The sequence below is a fragment of the Xiphophorus hellerii genome, chromosome 8 (assembly GCF_003331165.1).
Source record: "Xiphophorus hellerii strain 12219 chromosome 8, Xiphophorus_hellerii-4.1, whole genome shotgun sequence".
NCBI lineage: Eukaryota > Metazoa > Chordata > Actinopteri > Cyprinodontiformes > Poeciliidae > Xiphophorus > Xiphophorus hellerii.
In genome coordinates, this window is record NC_045679.1 from 11,822,398 (window position 1) to 11,841,868 (window position 19,471).

The following is a 19,471-nucleotide window of genomic DNA, read 5'->3' on the forward strand; positions in this document are numbered from 1 at the left end:
TCTTTTTGTTTCTTTCCCATGGGCTGAGGAGAGAAAAAGACATAGCAAACATCTAATTAGCCGTTGAAAAATTGCTGAGCTAATACGCATCTCAAGATACAATCTGGAAAGTAGTCACTCTCCAAATTAATGTTGCTGTGTGCCGTGCCATGGGACAAAGAGAGTCGACTCTCTGTGGCAAGGACACATTTTTACGCCTTAATGCTTATTGTATCCGAGCCTTTATAGCAATTCTAATAAACACATTACTCACAGACGTTGGCCAAACTCTGAATGTCTTCCACTTGTGCAAATTGCTTCTGTGTCTCACTGTCTTCCTTTTTTAATTTTACTCAGACTTACAGATAAATTCCAGCCACGTTTTGAAAGCAAAAGGCACGGAGGGTTAATTATATAGCACCCTAAAACTTAAAATAAAGCAAATTCAGATAATTGTGTTGAAACGTGATAAGTGTGCTAAATAATAGCTGCTAGAGCAGCTTTCTATGCTAGAGTATAGAAAGAGACGAGTCTGGATGTTTTTAGGACCTTTTCAGGAGATCTAAAATCAGAGATGGATGATGGGGAATTGTAGGCTGACATGCAACCCTATCAGTCATACAGAGTATCTGACAACAAACAAACATTTTCACTAAGGACCCAATTTCAACAGACAGTTCTGTTTTAGTGATTTGCATCTGATTTTTCTATAGCTTTGATATAATTCCACTGATCATAGCCAATTCCAATTTCGCTAAAAATTAAAGATGCATGATAAATCAGCAATAACATCAGTATTAGCTGATGTTAGCTATTTTCTTTTTTTTAAGAATTGGTCCTCTAAACACTTTCAAGTGCATTGTGTAGTGCAAAAATTAACAATTTGAACACAGAAAGGTAGTAACGACATCAATACCAATACATTTGTGATTTTTAATGATTAATTTTAACTGACCCAAAACAAGTTTAGTCTGTTTTAACTTCAGACAGTGAGAAGAAAATATGGATCAGTATTTTTATTCAGTGTATGTAAGCTTGTATGTAAGGTTTATTAATACCAGGTGGAGGTCAGAGTAAAAGCTCTGACAGACATAGTCTGTCAGAACACATAATTTTTATGCCAAGCACAAAGAATCATAAACACTAGAGACAGTCTGGCTCACTTGCAGCTGCAGAAAACAACATCTAACATTGGGGGTGTAACTCAGACAGGTTCATGTGGTGAAAGTTCATAAGCTTTAAACAAAAACTTAAGATGAAATTATAACTAGATTAAGTTATAAGAATAATGTATAATGTAATACAATTTTCCACCACAACAGCAAGGAATTGTTTAATACTAATACTACTCAATAACGTGATGCTAATTCCTTTTGTCTTGAAAAACACTAGTATGCAATGGTCCACTCCTAAACGGAGGCCAATACATTTGAAACTAGTAGAATGTATTTGTGTTCTTATATCTGTATAGTCTCATTAAGGCAAAATATGTTAAATGTGAGATATTATAACTAGTAATTATACAACCAGTCTTTTCTGTGAGGTGCCAAGCTTAGAACCCATATTTAAAATGTTACATTTTATTCTCAGCTCTTATGATTGTTTTTTTTATGTTTTTACACAAAAAATTGCTAACTCACAGCTAAAACCCAATAGTGCCCATCACTTCTCAGAAAAAAATAAGTGATATAAAAAGCATTATACATTGCGCTGCAGAGAAGAAATAGATTTTTTTATATCCCCATGTAAAAAAACTTTTTTCCCCAATGCAGCCATTTTCAGACCGTGAAGTAAAGCAGAGTTCTGCCTTTGCTTTGGGTCGGCTGGGCCAGAGGCCTGTAATACCTTTCTTTTCTTTCATTGAAAAGAAGGGATAAACAAATAACAAAGCAGCACAATTTTCAATTCAGAGAATATATACTTGGAGCATATACTTCTATCTTATTCCCTATCACAAACCAATCATACGCCAACATAAGAGGTTACTGCTGTCATTAACTGGGTTTTCCTTCTTCTTTTTATTCCCTTTCTTATAGCAGAGGGCTGTTTCAGAAATCCAGGATGAGAAATAAAGCCAGGGTTGACATAATGTGATCAATTCATCCTGACAAACCAGGCTCAGGAGGTGTGACTATGTCAAGCCAGGCTTAAGTAATTCAGGTAAATGTGCGTCCACAGATTTCTTCAATAGACCATGAGATCGCACGGTAAACTGTGTGCACCATACTTCCCACGAAGCGAGCAGCATCTGATGGAGGATTATGATGAATTGAAGCACATCATACTAAAGGAAGGAAACACTGCAGCTATAATAGTAAACAATAGCAGAACAACTGAATGTGAATATACACTTTCTAAGTGTTACTATTAACTGAAAAACATAATACCAATACCATTGAAGAAGTTACCTGGCATTTGCTAAAATGAACAACTTTAAACAAAATAAACTGCGTAAGTCTATAATGTAACGTGAATCGGACAGTGGATTAGTTCATGTTGCTTTTTTTTGTTACGCATCTCTTTGGTTAAACATAATTATATCAAAGAGGAGCTGGAAACAAGTCAAAATTAAATATATGAACATTTTCCAGTATCTAAGAAGTATGTGGATAAAATGTTGATTGCAATGTACAAATAACATGTACTAATTACTTAGAAGGTGCCTGCTCATAAATTTGATTCTCATCTTATTTAAGCCATGAAATGAGGCTAGTTACCTGAACTTGCCTCTAATCACCATCTCTCCTTTTTAAAAGAAAGTTGTTTCTTCCTTTTTATTGCCTTTCACTGATCTAGGATCAGTATTAGGAAGCAAATTAAGAATAGATGAGATGCAATCTACTAACTCTCTCAGCAAGACAGTTGTTTAAAAACTAGGATATATATGGAATATATCCTAGTTTAGATAACAGTGTGAATATGTATGTGAACAGAGAAATAATGTTTTCTAAAAATGTTTTTTTGTAAACATCTGTAACTAATACATATGACCTATGAACTTAAGTTAAGAATAGAGGAAGGGTGAGGTGAAAGTAGTCAAACGGTATCTGTCTTAAAGTTGTTTGGATCAGTCCAACTGAGCTGCCTGAAGGCATAAGTAAACAAAGGTGCCGTTAAGGAACCCCAATCCGGCAGGGGGCCATTAAAATCCCTTGAATTCTCACGCTGCATAAATCTCAGAACTTGCTTTGGTGTTGCTTGTTTGTAGTGAGATTTAACTAGATATATAACATCTGACAAGTGTAGTATGTGTAAAACTATAAATATGCAGTGGGTTCCTATCCGGATGTCGGTGACCATCCCAAATGTGCGAGCCAACAAGGAATATTCAGGGATAAAACTCTCAATCAACAAATGCCAAACACACAGCAGACCATGAAGAAAGTGAGTCAAACCAAGATTGAAGGAAGAAAAACAAGACAACTTGGTTTGAAAAACACTGTGAGGAGACTGCTGTGGTATGCCAGAGACAAAAATAGTGTGAATGTAAACAGTGTATGTCAGCAAGGTCCCAACAGCTTGCCCACTTGAAAAGTCATGTTGAAGTAAGCACAAATACAGCAGATGCTATATTTATGTTAGACTATGTCACTACTTGTCATCTCAAATCATTTTATCATCACTGCTGATTGGAAAGGAATTTATTTCGGTATAAATCTAATTCCAGGAAGGATGAAATTAGCCAAATTCCTAGATTAGACATTTGAACATCTTAAAATCTGGCAAAGAATAAAATCAATCATGTATAAGATGTTTGGCAGTTTTTGTATGATTATTTTAACTTCAACTAGCAGTGAGTAAATCCCCTGAAGCAACCATGATTACATGGGCACTTTTGGCACAGACAGACAACTTTTATGTGGTGTATAACAAGAGGAGGGTGGTTCACCTCACCGAAAATAGAAAGGCCACATGGAGCTGATCTAGGGTTTTCCTAAAATGAACCAGTTACAGTAAGCATTGGAAAAAACGCAGAGAAGAAGCGGACAATGTTCATCCAAACAGTTTACATGGATCTATCACCTCTGCCAAAACCAATCAAGCCCAAAGTACTTGCAGCAGTTAGAAAGAAAAGACAGAATGAGGCTTAAAGTGCAGATTAACCATTTTAATTAAACCGTTTTCACCATTTAAATCAAAACCACATTGTTTAATGTGGTTACAGCAGTAATGATGGCTAATCAGTCTGCATCTGCCTATAATTACCTTGCTGTTACTTTATCCAGTGTCTGCATCTGCTTCATACTTTCTTGTTACAAAACTTGTTCATTCAGACCCCTACAGACATCTAAACACAGCAAGCAAGAAAGAAATTTTAATAAATCTTCAGCCTCCAACTTGAGAACGGCTGCAACTGAGCTCCGTGTCATCATGAACAACAATTTACTTGATTAATTCGCATGAAAACAACAGCCGGCTGCTGCAGCAAAAAAGGCAACTGTTTTCACAATTTTGTCTTCTTCTATTCTGACACAGAAAACACTGGAAAAATGGGATTCATCAATTGTGAACTTCTCTGTGCATTTTCCTCAGAAGTTGAACTTTTTGAAAAATCTACGGAGACCAACAGCCACATAGACGTGAGACATCATGAATCACAATGACAGTGTTGTGCTCAGAGTCTGATGGTCAAAACATCAGCAATGTCAATCATGTATAACATATTTATGCAATTTCTTTGATGCTCCATGACATAAAATATTCATGTGTTTGAAAAGTCCAATAGTTCTAAATGCAAAACACTAAAACAAGAGGCGCAAAAAAATGAGCACACTGCAGGATCCTTGACAGATGTAGTGTTTTTGTGTCGAAATATTAGCAGAATATTTACGCATTATATCATATGTACCTCTGTACCTGATTTTTGCTAAATTGAAAACAAAAAGTGAATCTAAGAATGTGCTGTTTGTTAACACATTCAAAGACATGTTTTAGTTTTGATCTATTTAATGAACTGGATTGTTTGTCAGGGTCGTTTAAAAGAAAATTAACTGATTTTATTCACTGACCAAGTCCTTTTTGTTCTCTCAACCCCTCAGGCAATTGCAGCTGATAAAGAGTCATAAAGAGCCTGGAATTTTGTTAGACATTTATTCCAGCTAAAAGGAAGTGTTCTAGTTTTGTCTCACAGCGTCGAAGCAATAGGGAAATTTACATCTTAATATGAATTACTCTGCATAAAAGCAATATTAATATCAGATAAACGGTCTATGTAACCCTTTCCAGACTGACAGGTGTAAAGGACTCTGTTTCTCATCTGTTCTTCATTTTTCTCAGACAAGATGATGTGTTGTTCAATATAATTTTTTTAAACCTCAGGGTCAGATGGGTTTGGATAGCTTTTTCACCACTATTCAACAAAGTCAACATTTGACAACTTTTGCATTTACTCAGGATCATATGTGACATTGTGGTGTGGCAAAAAAGCAAAAACTGTAGAAATTTGTATCAGGATAAATACTTTTTCATGGTACTGTATGTTTGTGGTGCTTTAAATTGTATGCAGTAACAGATTTACAACTGTGAAGGCTGTACTGAGGAGTAAACTTATACATTGCCACTAGGGTTGGATGAGACATAGTATTGGGATCACAAGAACAAGACACTTCTTTCTAATCCACAGAAGATTCTTCATTTCTCTTGTGTCTCCAGGCTATTATGATAAGAGCTGAGTGTTTGAAAGAAGGCTTTCTTCATAGACTCTGTACTTGAAATGGCAGAAAAAATAACAGTAATAAGCTATAGTACACCGAGAGGGTGTTTTCTTTATGCTACAAGTACTGAAAGAAGAGCATATAACATCTCCACAGATAAAGCAGCCATGTAAGTAACTTTACCCTTGAAGCTTGGCTTTCTTTTGAGTGAATGACAGGAGTAATTAAGAGGAGGTATGGATCTAATTAGTTCTCCATCAATACATTTACATTACTGTATTTAAATGGAAACATATGTGAGTGTTGCCCAAATATTATAGTATATCTGTCATCAACATCATCATCATGTGAAGTTTTCAGGTCACTTTTAGTAAATTGGACCATTTACTTTGATTATTATGAATTGTCTTAAATTGTGTTGTTTAATTTTTCACCCATTTTCTTTAAAACTCATGTTACATTTCATTAATTGCCCAAAGCTGTCCTCCTGGTAAAGCTGTTATTTTCAGATTGATTATATTTCTAAATTTGGCAAGAGAAGTGCCTAAATAAAACACAATTAGTAATCTACGCCTGATTTTCAGCACTCTTCTTCATGTCCTGCACAACCTGCTTTTTCATCTAATGGAGATGTTTTAAAGCATCAACATCAACCTTTGTAGCATTTGGGTATGCAATTGTAAAGAGCCTGTGATTTTTCCCCCCAAAGTTCCCAACATCTTAGGCTAGGGTTAAGGTTCACATTTTAATGAGACAGCAACCAGAAGCACATGAAGAAGAAAACACCAAAGGGGCTAAATAAAACTCTGAGAAAGTCCTGGAGTGACCCAGTTAGAGTCTGAACCTGAACTCTGAAGAGTATCTCTGAAATGATCTGAAAAGGGCTGTGCACTGATGCTCCCCATCCAATCTGGTTAAAGATGAATGTTTCTGTCAAAAAGATGAGAGAAACTTTCATAAGAAAGATGTGCTGAGTTTATAGGATCCTTCCTAAAATGTCTGGAAACAACCACTGCTGTAAAACGTGTTTCAACAAGGTACTGAAAGAATGTTGAAATAGTAACTAAAATGCATATTTTGCAAGAAAACATTTTTGTTTTGAACATTTCAGCAACTTTGTTATTATAACTAATAATAAGTAGCTGTATTACTGAAAATAATTATGTTATTTAAATTTGACAGACCAAAATGTGATTACTTCCTTGAGTCTGAAAACTTACCATACATGTTTCCAATTATACAGCAAAATAAAGAGATCACAGAGAATCATATCCACAGCAACAATTTATGAAGCTTTAACCATCAACATGGGAGATTTTACTACTGCCCTGTGTTTACAATTACTTTGCTCCTTACTTGCAATAAATACATATTTCTGAAATTTACTGTAAGCTATTTCCCTCAGAATACTCTAAATGTTCACCTTGCAACTTGACATAGGAAATGTGTAACTGATACGTGGTTTTTGTACAAGCTGGTGAAACCAATTTAAGCAGATTCAGATTATTCTTTTAAAACTATAATTAAACACAATGGGTTTTTTCCACTGTTCCTGCAGACACTTATCAGTAATTGTTCATTCGGAGAAGAGCTAGTGGGTAAAATAGGATTTCACTCATAAAATAGCATCTTTCTTTAGCATCTTCTATACATCAGCTTCAATTTGCATTTCCATGTGATTGCACAAAATTAGAAAGAAGACAAAATTGATCAAATTAATTCATCTAACTCTACCATCATAATATTAAAATTTTACTGGAATTATTTAGGGGCATATAGCTTAAAATTCACTCTGTGCTCTACTGCACAAAATGTAGCTCAGTTGTATGAATGACCTACACAATGCGCAAACACGGATAAAAACTGATATACAAAATCTTCTCACAACATGCCGCCTTTAACAAGCAGATCTAAGTGATTCATGTGTCTATTTATTTAGTAAACATATCCATCTGTTGTTTACAACTACACCCCCCAAAAACATCCTGTTCTCAATGACAGCAAACAGCTTCTCATATCTCATACTGCCAAAACCCATATACAGTAATTTGTGGATACGTTTGTGAAATCCAGATGATTCGTTTAAGAAAATTATTCTATTGTTTCTCCAAGTCAGCATGAGAAAAGCTGACGGTTAATTCAGGATGCAGGGACATGCTGCTGTATTTTAGCTGCGTTTTGATGCAATCATTGGCTGAAAGAAAATCACGCCAATTGCAAAAGTCTTGCTGTGCCACACATAAATAAAACATCACCATGCAACAGAGTGGCAACCATGTGCTTTTGGAGCCCTTGAAATCCATTTTGAATTGATTTCTGGGGATATCATGAACTCCTCAATAACACTGACAGTCTTCTCAGGAACCTGCATGTCCTTTCGGAAACTTTACTGCTCAACACAGCCTATAGATGACAGATTAGATGTGCGCTGATTGAAGTAGTCTGCTCTTCCTTCCAGCAAACCTGAGAATGTCTTCTGTGTGTGACATGCTGAACAATTGCTCCCTGTCAATCTTTATGGAGAAATATTGCGTCCTCGAGAATCAAATCACATCCCACGTGACTGTTCCTGAAATAATCTCCTTGTCCTGAATATGAGTCCCATGACACATTTCTACAGACGGGAGGTCAAACTGGTTGATGAAAATGGAACAGCTCAAAGTATCAAAAGGATCCAAGCTTTGGATGAAGATAAAAATAATGTATTTTCTTCTTTTTTATCCATCGTTAAACATATCTGCATCCACCTTGATGTTTCAAATTATGCAAATAGGACCTTTGAGCTGTGTGTGAACGCTTTTGTCCTAGAAGCACCATTGTTCTTAAGGCCTTAAGTATTTAAAAAGGGTAAAAAATGGCATACTTTTTCCTCCTTGTCATCAGCAAAATAATCCAGATGAGACAAAATTGTTGAACTTTAAATACATTTAAATATAGATAAATTATTTGTTCTACAGTCTTTTGCAATTTCTATAAAGTATAGCTGCCTTATTCTTAAGATTACTTTGAGAACTACTCATTTTAATGGTTGAGTTAAATCAAGGTTTATAGCTGACATATTAAAGAAGACAGATTATTTAAGCATGGACCAAGTCACAAAATTACATTTTGTGAGAAGTAATGAACCAGAAACAAAAAATACGGCCAATAACCATATGATGTATTACTGGATGGTTTTTATTCATTTTAAAACTATTGTAAGTAATAAAACTGTCCTCAGGGAATCCTAGTGGTGTCCAAAGTCAGACCTCAATGGCCGGGATTCTGCATGTTTCCGTTCTTCCCTTGATTCAACACACCTGAATAAAATGATGTTTCAATAACAGGCCTCTGCAGGACTTTATGACATACCATTTAAATCAGCTGTGTTGGAGCAGAGACACATTACAAACTTGGAGGACTTTTTCCCCTGAAGATCACCGCTGGTCACTTGCTATTTAGATAATACCTTCTTTCCTTGACTAGTTATTCCAGAGCACAAATCGGTGTCTAGTCTTTGCTTTCAGCCTTTTCTATCCCCGAGCTCCTGGGTGCTATCAGAGGAATCATGATTTGACAGTAAGCAGCATGGTGGAAAGTGTGCAATGTGCAAATGCAAGAGCAAAATAAAAGAATGGAAACACAGAATGAATGAGAAAACTTAATAACTTTTAGAAATATGAGATGCTGATGAAAGTGGAAAATCTGTTGGTTGCCAGCTCAAACATTCAGATTTTTACTGTTCTGAATGGATGGAAATAATATTAATAATAAAAATATTAGTATCTGTTTCTCCCCTTAGCTAAAACCTCACGGGTTTCTGCTTCTTCGTTTGTTGAATATTGATGCATGAAGGAAATGAATTTGATCTACTTGAAGCTACAACTTTATTTTTGGAGAAACAGACAATTTAAAATATCAATGAAGTGATCCAAGAAGCTCCTCTGTTCTACTAATAATTAAACCAATTTGCAAAGAGAATTATGGGTTTTCATTGACCCTGTTTTTTTCTTTAAAAAACATTGAAACATTCAAATAAAAATAAAAAAGTAGTTGAGATTGGGGGGAAAAAAAGTCACCGCAAAATAATTAATTGATTTTAATTATTTAAAGCTCCTTCAGTCTTTTTTTTTTTTTGCATAATAATCTTCAATGGGATATCAAATATTAGGACATGATAAGATGTCAGGGCGGGCGTTGAGTGCCTCAGGAGAGCAGAAGGAAAATCCTGTGGCTACAGATTCTTGACGTTAATCATTTTATGAATAATAAAATTTATCAGCAGAACAAAAGTGAGAAATGGATTTAGCAAGACCTGGTGGTGCTTACTGACAAAGACTTTTCACTATTCACAAGGCTGACTTCTTATATTTCCTTTTTTTTTTTTTACGTCAAGCACCAAATAATCAGTGCTTGACAAGGTGGAAAATGGGCCTTCTTTTGGTATTCATTGGTGAGGTTACTAACATTCCCTGAGACCCATGGGAGGAAGAAGAAACATACTGTCAACAGAAACTTAAATTATTCCTGTGTGGGAGAGACGGGTGAGGGTGTAAGTACACCAGCATGTTCTAGAAAAGCACAGGCTTTTTAAAAATGGCATTAATGTGGTTAAATGGAAAATTATGCAGTTTGGAAATCTGGACTTCACTTGTCTAGGAAGAACAATTTGAAACACAGAAAAAGTGGTTGCTATGCTTGAAAAAATGCACCCTTTTAATAGGATTTTGTGTCCTTTTGGACATACATAGATTTTAAAAATCTTTAACATTTTTCCAAATGGCAGGGGGGAGTCAATGGTGTGCCAATTCAAAACAGTGAACATTTATGGACATCTTTTTACAGCATTGAAAAAAATATGTATTTGAGATGCAGCCAAAAATCTCAAAACTCCCCTTAGTCTTCTTGTATTCAACCTACATGCACAATTGGGGGGTATGTGTGTTTCTCACCGTGGGACCTGAGCATGGCTTGTATTTTTAATTGTAGCTGCTTGGTGAGATCTATTTAGAATCCTCTTCTCTTGGAGCAAAGAGTGCAATAAATTTCCTGGAGGACTGCCAGCTTATTGTGAACATGATTAAATTGTAGTGTTGGGATAAAGCCAGCATCACCAGTAATATTTTAAATTGTCTGATCACCAAGGCATGCAGGTGCATTAGGTCCAAAGGTTATATTTAAACTGCCACTGCTACTTTCCTTGTGGCACCCAGGACTAATGAAACCAACACAGTTTCACCTCAGAAGTTTTTTGCGCAATGAAGACAATCTGGAAGGCTACTCTCATGTTCCCTGGTCCATGCATGGGAAGCGAAAGTATTGACCAAGACTTTACAAAGACCTCATGGTGCGGCCTTGGTTAAGATTGAAGGAGTCCTGCGAATTATTCAAATATTTTTTGCATAAACTAGTTTATTTTTCGCTAAGACATTTACACTAAGATCGTCTTGTTTGGTATTTCAAGTTTCTGCCATCAGATAAATTTCCATAAACCCTTAGGTAGCAATAACATTGAATGTAAACATGAGTGTCACTGCCCAGGGATGCCTGAGGGAATTAATCCTGCACTATCTAGCTCTATTGAGTTCACTACCACCCAGTTCCTCATTCTTAAGCACACAGACTGAACCACACCTCAACATGATGGGAAACAGACACAAAGTACTTCTCAGTAGCCTCAATGGAGTCCTTGAGGCAAATCCAAGTATGCTGACAGGATTTAAGGTTGCCCTACCCTTCAGAGCTTGCAAAGTGTTTCGCTAAAATTAATTTATTACCTAAAAAAAAGTGTACAGGGAGCACTGAAGAAGGATCAGAATCTACCAGGTCTCTAATGATGCCAGCTTAAATGCCCCTTTTAGGAAGCAAATCAAGTCACAACCATCAGTTAATGAATTTTATTTTTTTATAGGTTTTGTGTTAATTGTATGTATGTAATGTTATCATCATAAAAAAATAACTTCTCAGCCAAATAAGCTGGCAAACACCCACCAACAACAATCACATTGTCAAATCTTTAGTTTTTCATACCATCTCACCTGTTTCTAATCATTACTCAGATGTAATTCTATCAATTTGACTCTCCATGCATCTGAAAATACGGTGATTAAGGAAATTTATCAGCTGCTAATCTGGTCAGCTCATGCTCTCTTCTTGGAGGGAAAGCTCTTTGTGGTGAGCGAATAGTTCCACTGAGATACTGTCAGCTACATTTCAGGAGAGATAATATTCCTCCAGAGAAACATAATATGATGAGCACAAAACACAGCGGACATTCAATTTCAGCTGATGTAATTCCCTTAAGCGCTTAAATCGCAAATAACTAATAGATAAAGCTAGATTGTTGCACAGCTGTAAAATGAACACTCCTGAGATGTCCTGAAGTAAGTGTGTGAGCTCCAAAAAACTTAATGCATGGTTGCAAAATAGACAAAACCAATATATACTAAAGCAACATATGAGCAGAATGCAGAGCTTAATGGGACTGGATGTTGCAACGATAGCCATCAGGTGAATTATATGCAGTTTAGTGGTTGTTTCCACCTTCAGAGTGGCCATCCATCACTCAGACATGCATGCACACATCCACACAAACATACTGTATATCCAGTGTAAACAGAAAATGATGTGTTCGATCTGAAAATCTCTGCACTTTACAGACCTTTCAGTGAAGAAGATTCAAGTCTGACACCACAGTGATGGCAATTCTCACTGGTCAACAAATAATAAAGTAAGCTATATTCCTATTTCCTTTTTTGTTCCCTGTCTTTCACAGGGAACAAAAAAGTTTAATTAGATGACATATGGTAAATTGTCTGTACTTGTGTAGCACTTTATCTAGTCCAGAAGACCCAAAAGCACTTTATCCTACATTCAGCCATTCACCCATTCAAATCTTGACTTTTTCATACCAGCTCACCTTTTAATCATTCCTCTGGAGTAATCCATCAGTTACAGGATGAACTCCTACCTCCTGAGCCAAAATCGCCTCGGTGTAGAATCACTTTGATAAATGTGACGTATGGCTGTAATGACCAGTCAATGTAATCAATCACATCAAGTCACAAGAAAAAAATATTTTACTGTTGAAAAATCGCAGAAATTTTATTTTATAACTGAAATGTGCTACAAAGTATTGCATAGCCTTGTATTTTTTCCCATGGATAGTTTCTTTAGATGTTGAAATGCTTGAAAGTAGAACAAAGCTTAAAAGGGTCTCAGATGTCATGCTGTGGAGAGGTGAATTTTTTTTCACTGCGTTTGACACCATTGGAAAGATTCGAATCCACGCTTTCAGAAATCTGAAAATATCTCAAAATGCCCCCGGGGAGATTTGTTCCTGGTTTTGTTGTGGATATCATATACTGAATCTTAGGAAATCGACTTATCTTTGTTCAGCTTAGCTCAAATTTTTAAATATTGGTCAAACCTGAACTGCGTTGTTCTACACAAATTAGTCTAAAATATCAGTTTATCACTTAGTGATTGGAATCTGGCATTTTTTTACTGAATAGGAATTATTTAGCAGATCATATACTGAAATTATCAAAATTTCTTCCGATTTTATTAGATGCATCACAACAAAGTCCCTGAATTTTCAGTCTATGAATATTTTAACTAAAAGCATGTATCTCATGCACTTTTTGAAATGAATAAAAATCATATCAAGTTTGACTCATCGCTTTTCCTCAAAAATGGATCAAAGTCTGGAATGCCTTCATTTTCAGTCAGATTCAAGTCAAATCAAGAATATACTTTCATGTTGTATAGCCCTTAAAATCAAATAACTTCTGAAACCTTTCATTCTATGTGAGACAACATAAAGGGCTTGTTTAGTAATCTATTTTAGCAGGCTTCTTGCAGCTGCTGTGCTAAAGCTGATCCAAGGTGGCCTGAAAGCCAACTAAATTAATTCCTTTACAAATAAAATAAAGGATTCACTAATCACACTCTAGGATTAAAAAAAAATCTATATTTAGAGAAGAATAAACCTGTTCAGATTGATTTTACTTTGCATTTCACATTAGAGCTGATTGAAGAAGGAGAAAATGTATTTGTATAAATTTTCTTATTTATTGAAATACTGTTAGAACTGATATGAAGCGTAGGGGCTTCAAGGTGAAATTAAAACAGACATACCAACTAACTGGAAAAGTATTGACAAAATAGTAGGCAATCAAAATAATCACCCTTTGAAACCATAATAGAAGTTATTAAAATAATAATTCTTATACATTGATTGTTTTTTAAAAAGGTATGTAGTTTTTCAAGTGTCCATAAACAGTCAAAATGACAAATTTTTACTTCATTTCATTTGTTTTTATTGCTGAAGGAGACTGTTTTACACTAATTCTTTAAAACAAGCTTTACAATTAAGAAAACAAGAATAAAGTTTGTGCCATCAGCACCTATTTGCACCTGTCAGCCATGAACATAAAATCATTTATCATGGTGAAAAGGTCACAGCAGTGAAGTTTACTGTGCAGCCTGCTGACCTCCACAGTGAGAGATGAACCCTAAAAAGACAGCACAGTTTGTTACATCTATAAAGGAACTCCATTCTGTGGCTTCTATTAACAGAAGATACTGCCTCCCAAATATTTTCTAGCACCCAAAGGATAGAAATATGAGATGTCTCCTGGACTTGCAAGCAAGCCAACATGGTTATATGTAAGAAATGGCCAAGCTTGGTTCAAAACAACAAAACTGAAGGCCACTTTCATGTCTTTGTTGTTTCTGGGCTCAAGAGTTTCCTGTATTTTGCTTTCTGGGGTGAACCACAGAAGAACACAGCTACTTTTTAAGCTACTTCCATTTATTTATTTATTTTTCTCAAATGTATGGCACAGTGAAAAATCCAGCCTGGCTGCGTTTCATGGGAATACATGTTTTCTTCCAGCAAGACAATCTCTATCTCATCAGAACCAGCAGTCCAAGCAGCACCCTCACCAATTCATCCCATCAGAGATGGGTGTGTTGCATTTAGCCAGCAAAATGGTTGACTCCATCCACTCAAAACAAGCAGTTTCAAAAGCTGGTCTTTGTTTGTAGATAAAGTGTACCTGATCTACTTTTTTCATCAGAAGTCACCTGAAGCTGTCCAAAGCAGATAAGCCGACATCAAGTTATCATAGATGTGGTTTAAAAAACATTTGGTCTGTGGGACTCTGATGAGCTTGGAAAAACTATAAAGTAACATTTAAATTCCTTTATGTATTACAAAAATAAACAAATTTTACATCAGATTTTCTAATACTGCAAGCTTATGCTACCACAATAAATTAGATTTTTAAGGCTTTTCAAACCACTTATTTGCTTATAAAAGTGCTGTAAACAACAAATATACCGATGCAAACTGTTGTCTATAAAGTTGAAACAATTTTGCAGCACATTTCTCTTTTTATTTTGGAACCAACTGTAATACAATGCACATCAAGTCACAATGTTACAATCATTTTATAAAAATAGGCTAAAAAAACCATCTATATTTTATTCAAATATATACAGCGGCTCTTTGTTGAAAAGAGCATATACCTGGCTGACAGTTGGAAATGGGGAAAAAAATAATAATAAATTATTTAACTGCAAAAAATTATCAAAGTATAAAACTTTTTAAAATGGCACACACAAGACTGATGGTTGATGCAAACCTTATGAAAATATCAAATGTTCCATCTTTATGTGACAGAAAGCAATAAAAACATGTTTTTGCTTTTTGTTCCTCAAGAGGAAAGTAGGGAAATTGAAGAAAGGTGTCATTTCTGTTCCATAAAATGCACACCTGAAGCTTATTTTCCGCAAGTCTGTAGAACAAATGCGAACATAACAACTACCTTATGTTTTTTTTGCATTTACAGGGGAATAACGTTCAGCAAAGCACAGACTCCACAGCAAGACTGAAGTCTTTCAGACATGAAGCTGCAGTGAAGTTGAGTGTTTTGCACAGTTTGGTCAACAAATGCATCCAGAGTTTCTACTTTCTCTGCTATACAGCTTTTCATCTGCAGCCACCGCTGTGTGTGTCTATCATTGTTTATCCAACTCTCAATAGAACTTTGTCCAAGACTTACCATTACTAACTGTTCCTACTTGATGCTCTTAAGTCAACAGCAATTAAAGAACAAAGACGGCTGCGTCAAGTATTATTCTTTGGCTGTTTTCATGCAAGCTGTGTAGAAATGACATTTCCAAGATGTTTTTCAGAGGAGCTGCGTGAGAGAGCGCAGACATTTGCATCAGATGGATCAGACTTTGAAGTTCCTGGAAAGCTCTCAAGTCCAAAGCTTGAAAATTGTCTGAATGTGTTGATATAACAGATAATTGTCAAGAGCATTCACACAGGCAAGTATGTGTATTTGTGTGCTCACAATACTTCCTGTTTAAAATGTTTATCACTTGTTCTTGAAGTTTCTCCCACTCTCTTGCTTTTATCCAGCATACAAACACATAAACTGCTAATTTTACTACAAAAACATGAATATAGATGAGCCAATGGTCTCTTTAGCTGTTTTCTTGTCCTGCTGCATTTACCCTCCTCTACAACTGTATAGTTATTTACACAATTTTCTGGTGTCTGAGAAAACAGATATATTTTAATACAACAAAATCAATAAATGATCTCTTAAGTATAATTCCACACACTCCATTGAGTAGTACGCAAAAGTATTCATTGTCCTAATTTATGTTTTCGCAATTTGTCACATTATAACCACCAACTTTATGTCTTTCACTGGAAAAGCAAAACTACTATTGATGATGTTTTCTACCACCAGAGTTGTTGATATCTGTACCTCACCCAAGTCACTGTGTTTTTTTCTTTTTTTCCTGCTTTAGGTGGCATTCTATAGGGGCAATCTCTAGATTGCAAGTACTATGTTTCTGCTAATATAAGATGCATCCCTACTTGAATATATCTGAATATAAGGGCTGAATTTTGTCTTAAGTGAATCATCAAATTATGCAGATTTAATTGTGTTGGAACAGCAATGTATTTAAGCTCTGCGGGACAGTAGCAGTTAAGGACAGCAGTTGGAAGAGCCCTGCTCTCTCAATTCTCTGAACATAGATTGGTGAATTGTTCAAAGTTTGGGATACGGTTATATTATATATATATAATATATTTTTTCATGTTTTTATCGTGAGGTACTTTGAACTACCTTCAGAAACGTGCTACACAAATAAACTCGACTCAACATTCGCTACCACACTTATAAAACCTTCACAAAAAAAAGATGTATTTGCAAAATAGCTACAAATGGTAACACCAGAGTTTATTTGGGGGTATTAGGTCAAAGGGGGACATTTTAAGGAGTTTATTTTCTTGAAACAATGCTAAAACCCTTTGATGGTCACATGGTGGGGTTAATGTGACCCTCATACAAGTATGAGGCTCACATATGTGAGTGAGCCTCATACATACATAAATATGTGGCTCATACTTTTATGAGTTGTTTTTAAGTTGTTTTTAAAAAGTTCCAATGAATATTTGTTTCTCAGTAGCTAAAGTGCTTGTGTGACTCAAAGTTCAGATGCAGAACCACAAAGTCATTTTGGGGCCAGAGAGTAAAACAAAGCATAGAGGTAAAAGTGAAAGGGAGGGAAAACTGTTCAGTTTATGCATCACCCTGAATCAAGGCTTTAGTAGTTTGCGTCAAAAGCTATGCAGCTTGCACTTGGTGAAAATATTATCAGATGTGGCCAGACTAACCTTTTCGAAAGGCAGGAAACAATTTGTTTGGAGATAAAGTGCATCAGATAATGTCTCAGTGTCTGCTTTCTCTTCATCAAGAACAGCAGAGCCTCTCGGTATTCCACACCATCATAATGTGTTGGTAATAGGCTGGCTGGATGTACAGTTTGTGCTCATTACTAGTATTCCTATTACATAACTTCCTCACATGTTCTTCTAAGTAGTTGGGTTCAAATCATTGTGTGATAAAAGTGATTACTTGGAAAAAGATATAATATATAGGATGCGTAGGATCAGACAGAGTAAGCTTCAAGGAAATATCAAGTAAAAATGTCTTCATAGAAATAAGCATAGTTGAGAGAGGGAAAAGTTTAAGTCAGACATTAAAGTGGAGAAAATGCATCTAGTTGGATGAAAATGTTGACGATAATCTAGTTTTACGAGGCATATGCTGACTCATTTTCAAAGAAAGTCTTGCATACTCAGATTCATTTCAGATCTGATGCATTCTCCATCAAATCCTTACATAGGAAGGATAACACACACAAATGAGTCTACATCTACATTGTATACCATACATGTGATAAATTATGATAGACCGGTCCAATACTGATTTTATAGACCGATTAGAACCTTTAAAATCAATAAAGAGCTCTAGTGCAATCTATATTTAACAGAAAAACAGACACACTTTCAAGATGAAGTCACAACTCAAACAGCTGCCTGTTTCTCTAATCAATAGTGCTCTCTTTATTTATGTGAATTTTCAGTTCTCTCACAGACTGCTGTACAGTCCACTGGACCATTTTAATTATTTTTTTTTCTATCTGTAGAAGGAAATGAAACGTGGGAGTCCCTGAGGCAAATACATGTATTTATCAAAGACAACTTGATGCCTATTTTCATGACTTGATTGTTCTTTGGAGTATAAGGGTCTTATTTTTAATCATGCCGTCTGCATGCTACACCGTCTCTCTGCTTTGTGAACTAGACTGCAGAGCGGTGTTAAAATTCAGAGCAAGTATTTGGAGAAGACGGCACTTGCTTTTAGTGGACGTTCAAGAGGACCCCCTTCCCCCCAGCCCTCAAAAGATAAGAAAGAGGATCAAACCAGCCGGGCTGACGTGAGAATGATTAATGTAAAAACTGTGAATGAGGGGAAACTTCTAAGTCCGCCGTTTTCTGATTAGTAAGCAGAGGAAATAAGACAAAAACTTACCACCCCCATGTCCAGCTGCTCGGTCGTCAGCGAAGGAGCCGCTCCGGTCAGAGGCAGAAAACACCAAACCGGCACCAGCGGCAGCAGGAGCAGCAGCAGCATCTCATGGGAGATATTCCTCATCCACTTGCGGAGAACCAGAGAATTCATGATGCCCTAAGACAGGTTGATCCTGCTGGGCTCAAATGTCCACCCCGACGGCTGCATCCATCCGCGGGATAAATCACAAGCCAAAGACACTGTACAAAAAAAAAAAAAAAACTATGGGAGTATAAGTCTACCTCACTGTTGAGCGCAAACACATAAAACACATGAAACACGCTGCCAGTAAAACAGTTTAGGCAAACAGAACACTTTGTTACCAGAAAATAAAGCAGAAAACTTGCGATAAACACCTAAATATTTTCTGTGAGAGACAAAATAACTGTCTCGTGCCAGGTCCGTCAGAGCTGAGATCCCTGTGGCAACACGCGCGAGCTCTGCGCTCCGCTGTAGAGTCTCGAGCACAAAGTGAGAAAAAAATGCAAGCAGCCACCGCCAGCTGCGCGAGGTTATGTCGCGCGCAAGTAGGACCCCCAAGCCAGGCGCAGTTACCCAATCAAATTCCGGAAGAAAATCCCAAAGTAAAAATATTGATGGAAGAAAAACCTATAGACTAAATAACAATTATGTATTGTGGAAACGTCACAGACATAGCAAAAATAATTTATTGTCGATTATATTTATGAAAATATTGTCAAATATTTTCAGAAATCAATAAATGAAAAGAAAATGTAGTAGGTACATTGTGAGGAGCATTTCTGTATGCAATGTTATAAACTTGATGATGATGGAAAAAGAAGCAGTGCAAGTCTTTCCATGAATAGTGGCTTGGGTAAACCCTTCTTTCTGCCACCACGTGCTCCCTCAAACAGGCACTTACTTCCCTGCCAGGGCCCATTCTACTTATCA

At 36.2% G+C, this 19,471-nt stretch overlaps 1 protein-coding gene across 1 annotated transcript in view; it reads right to left on the minus strand.

Moving 5' to 3' along the window:
- The window catches only part of mmp17a (matrix metallopeptidase 17a), a 103,712-nt gene extending 84,677 nt beyond the window's left edge, over positions 1-19,035 (minus strand). Inside the window, exons 1-2 of the mRNA XM_032570627.1 lie at positions 18,916-19,035; positions 18,521-18,759 (exon numbers count right to left, since the gene is read on the minus strand). Coding sequence (XP_032426518.1) covers positions 18,521-18,670 — 150 coding nt within the window. The 5' untranslated portion in view covers positions 18,671-18,759; positions 18,916-19,035. The remainder of the gene's footprint in view (positions 1-18,520; positions 18,760-18,915) is intronic.
- Between the last annotated feature and the right edge of the window lie 436 nt (positions 19,036-19,471).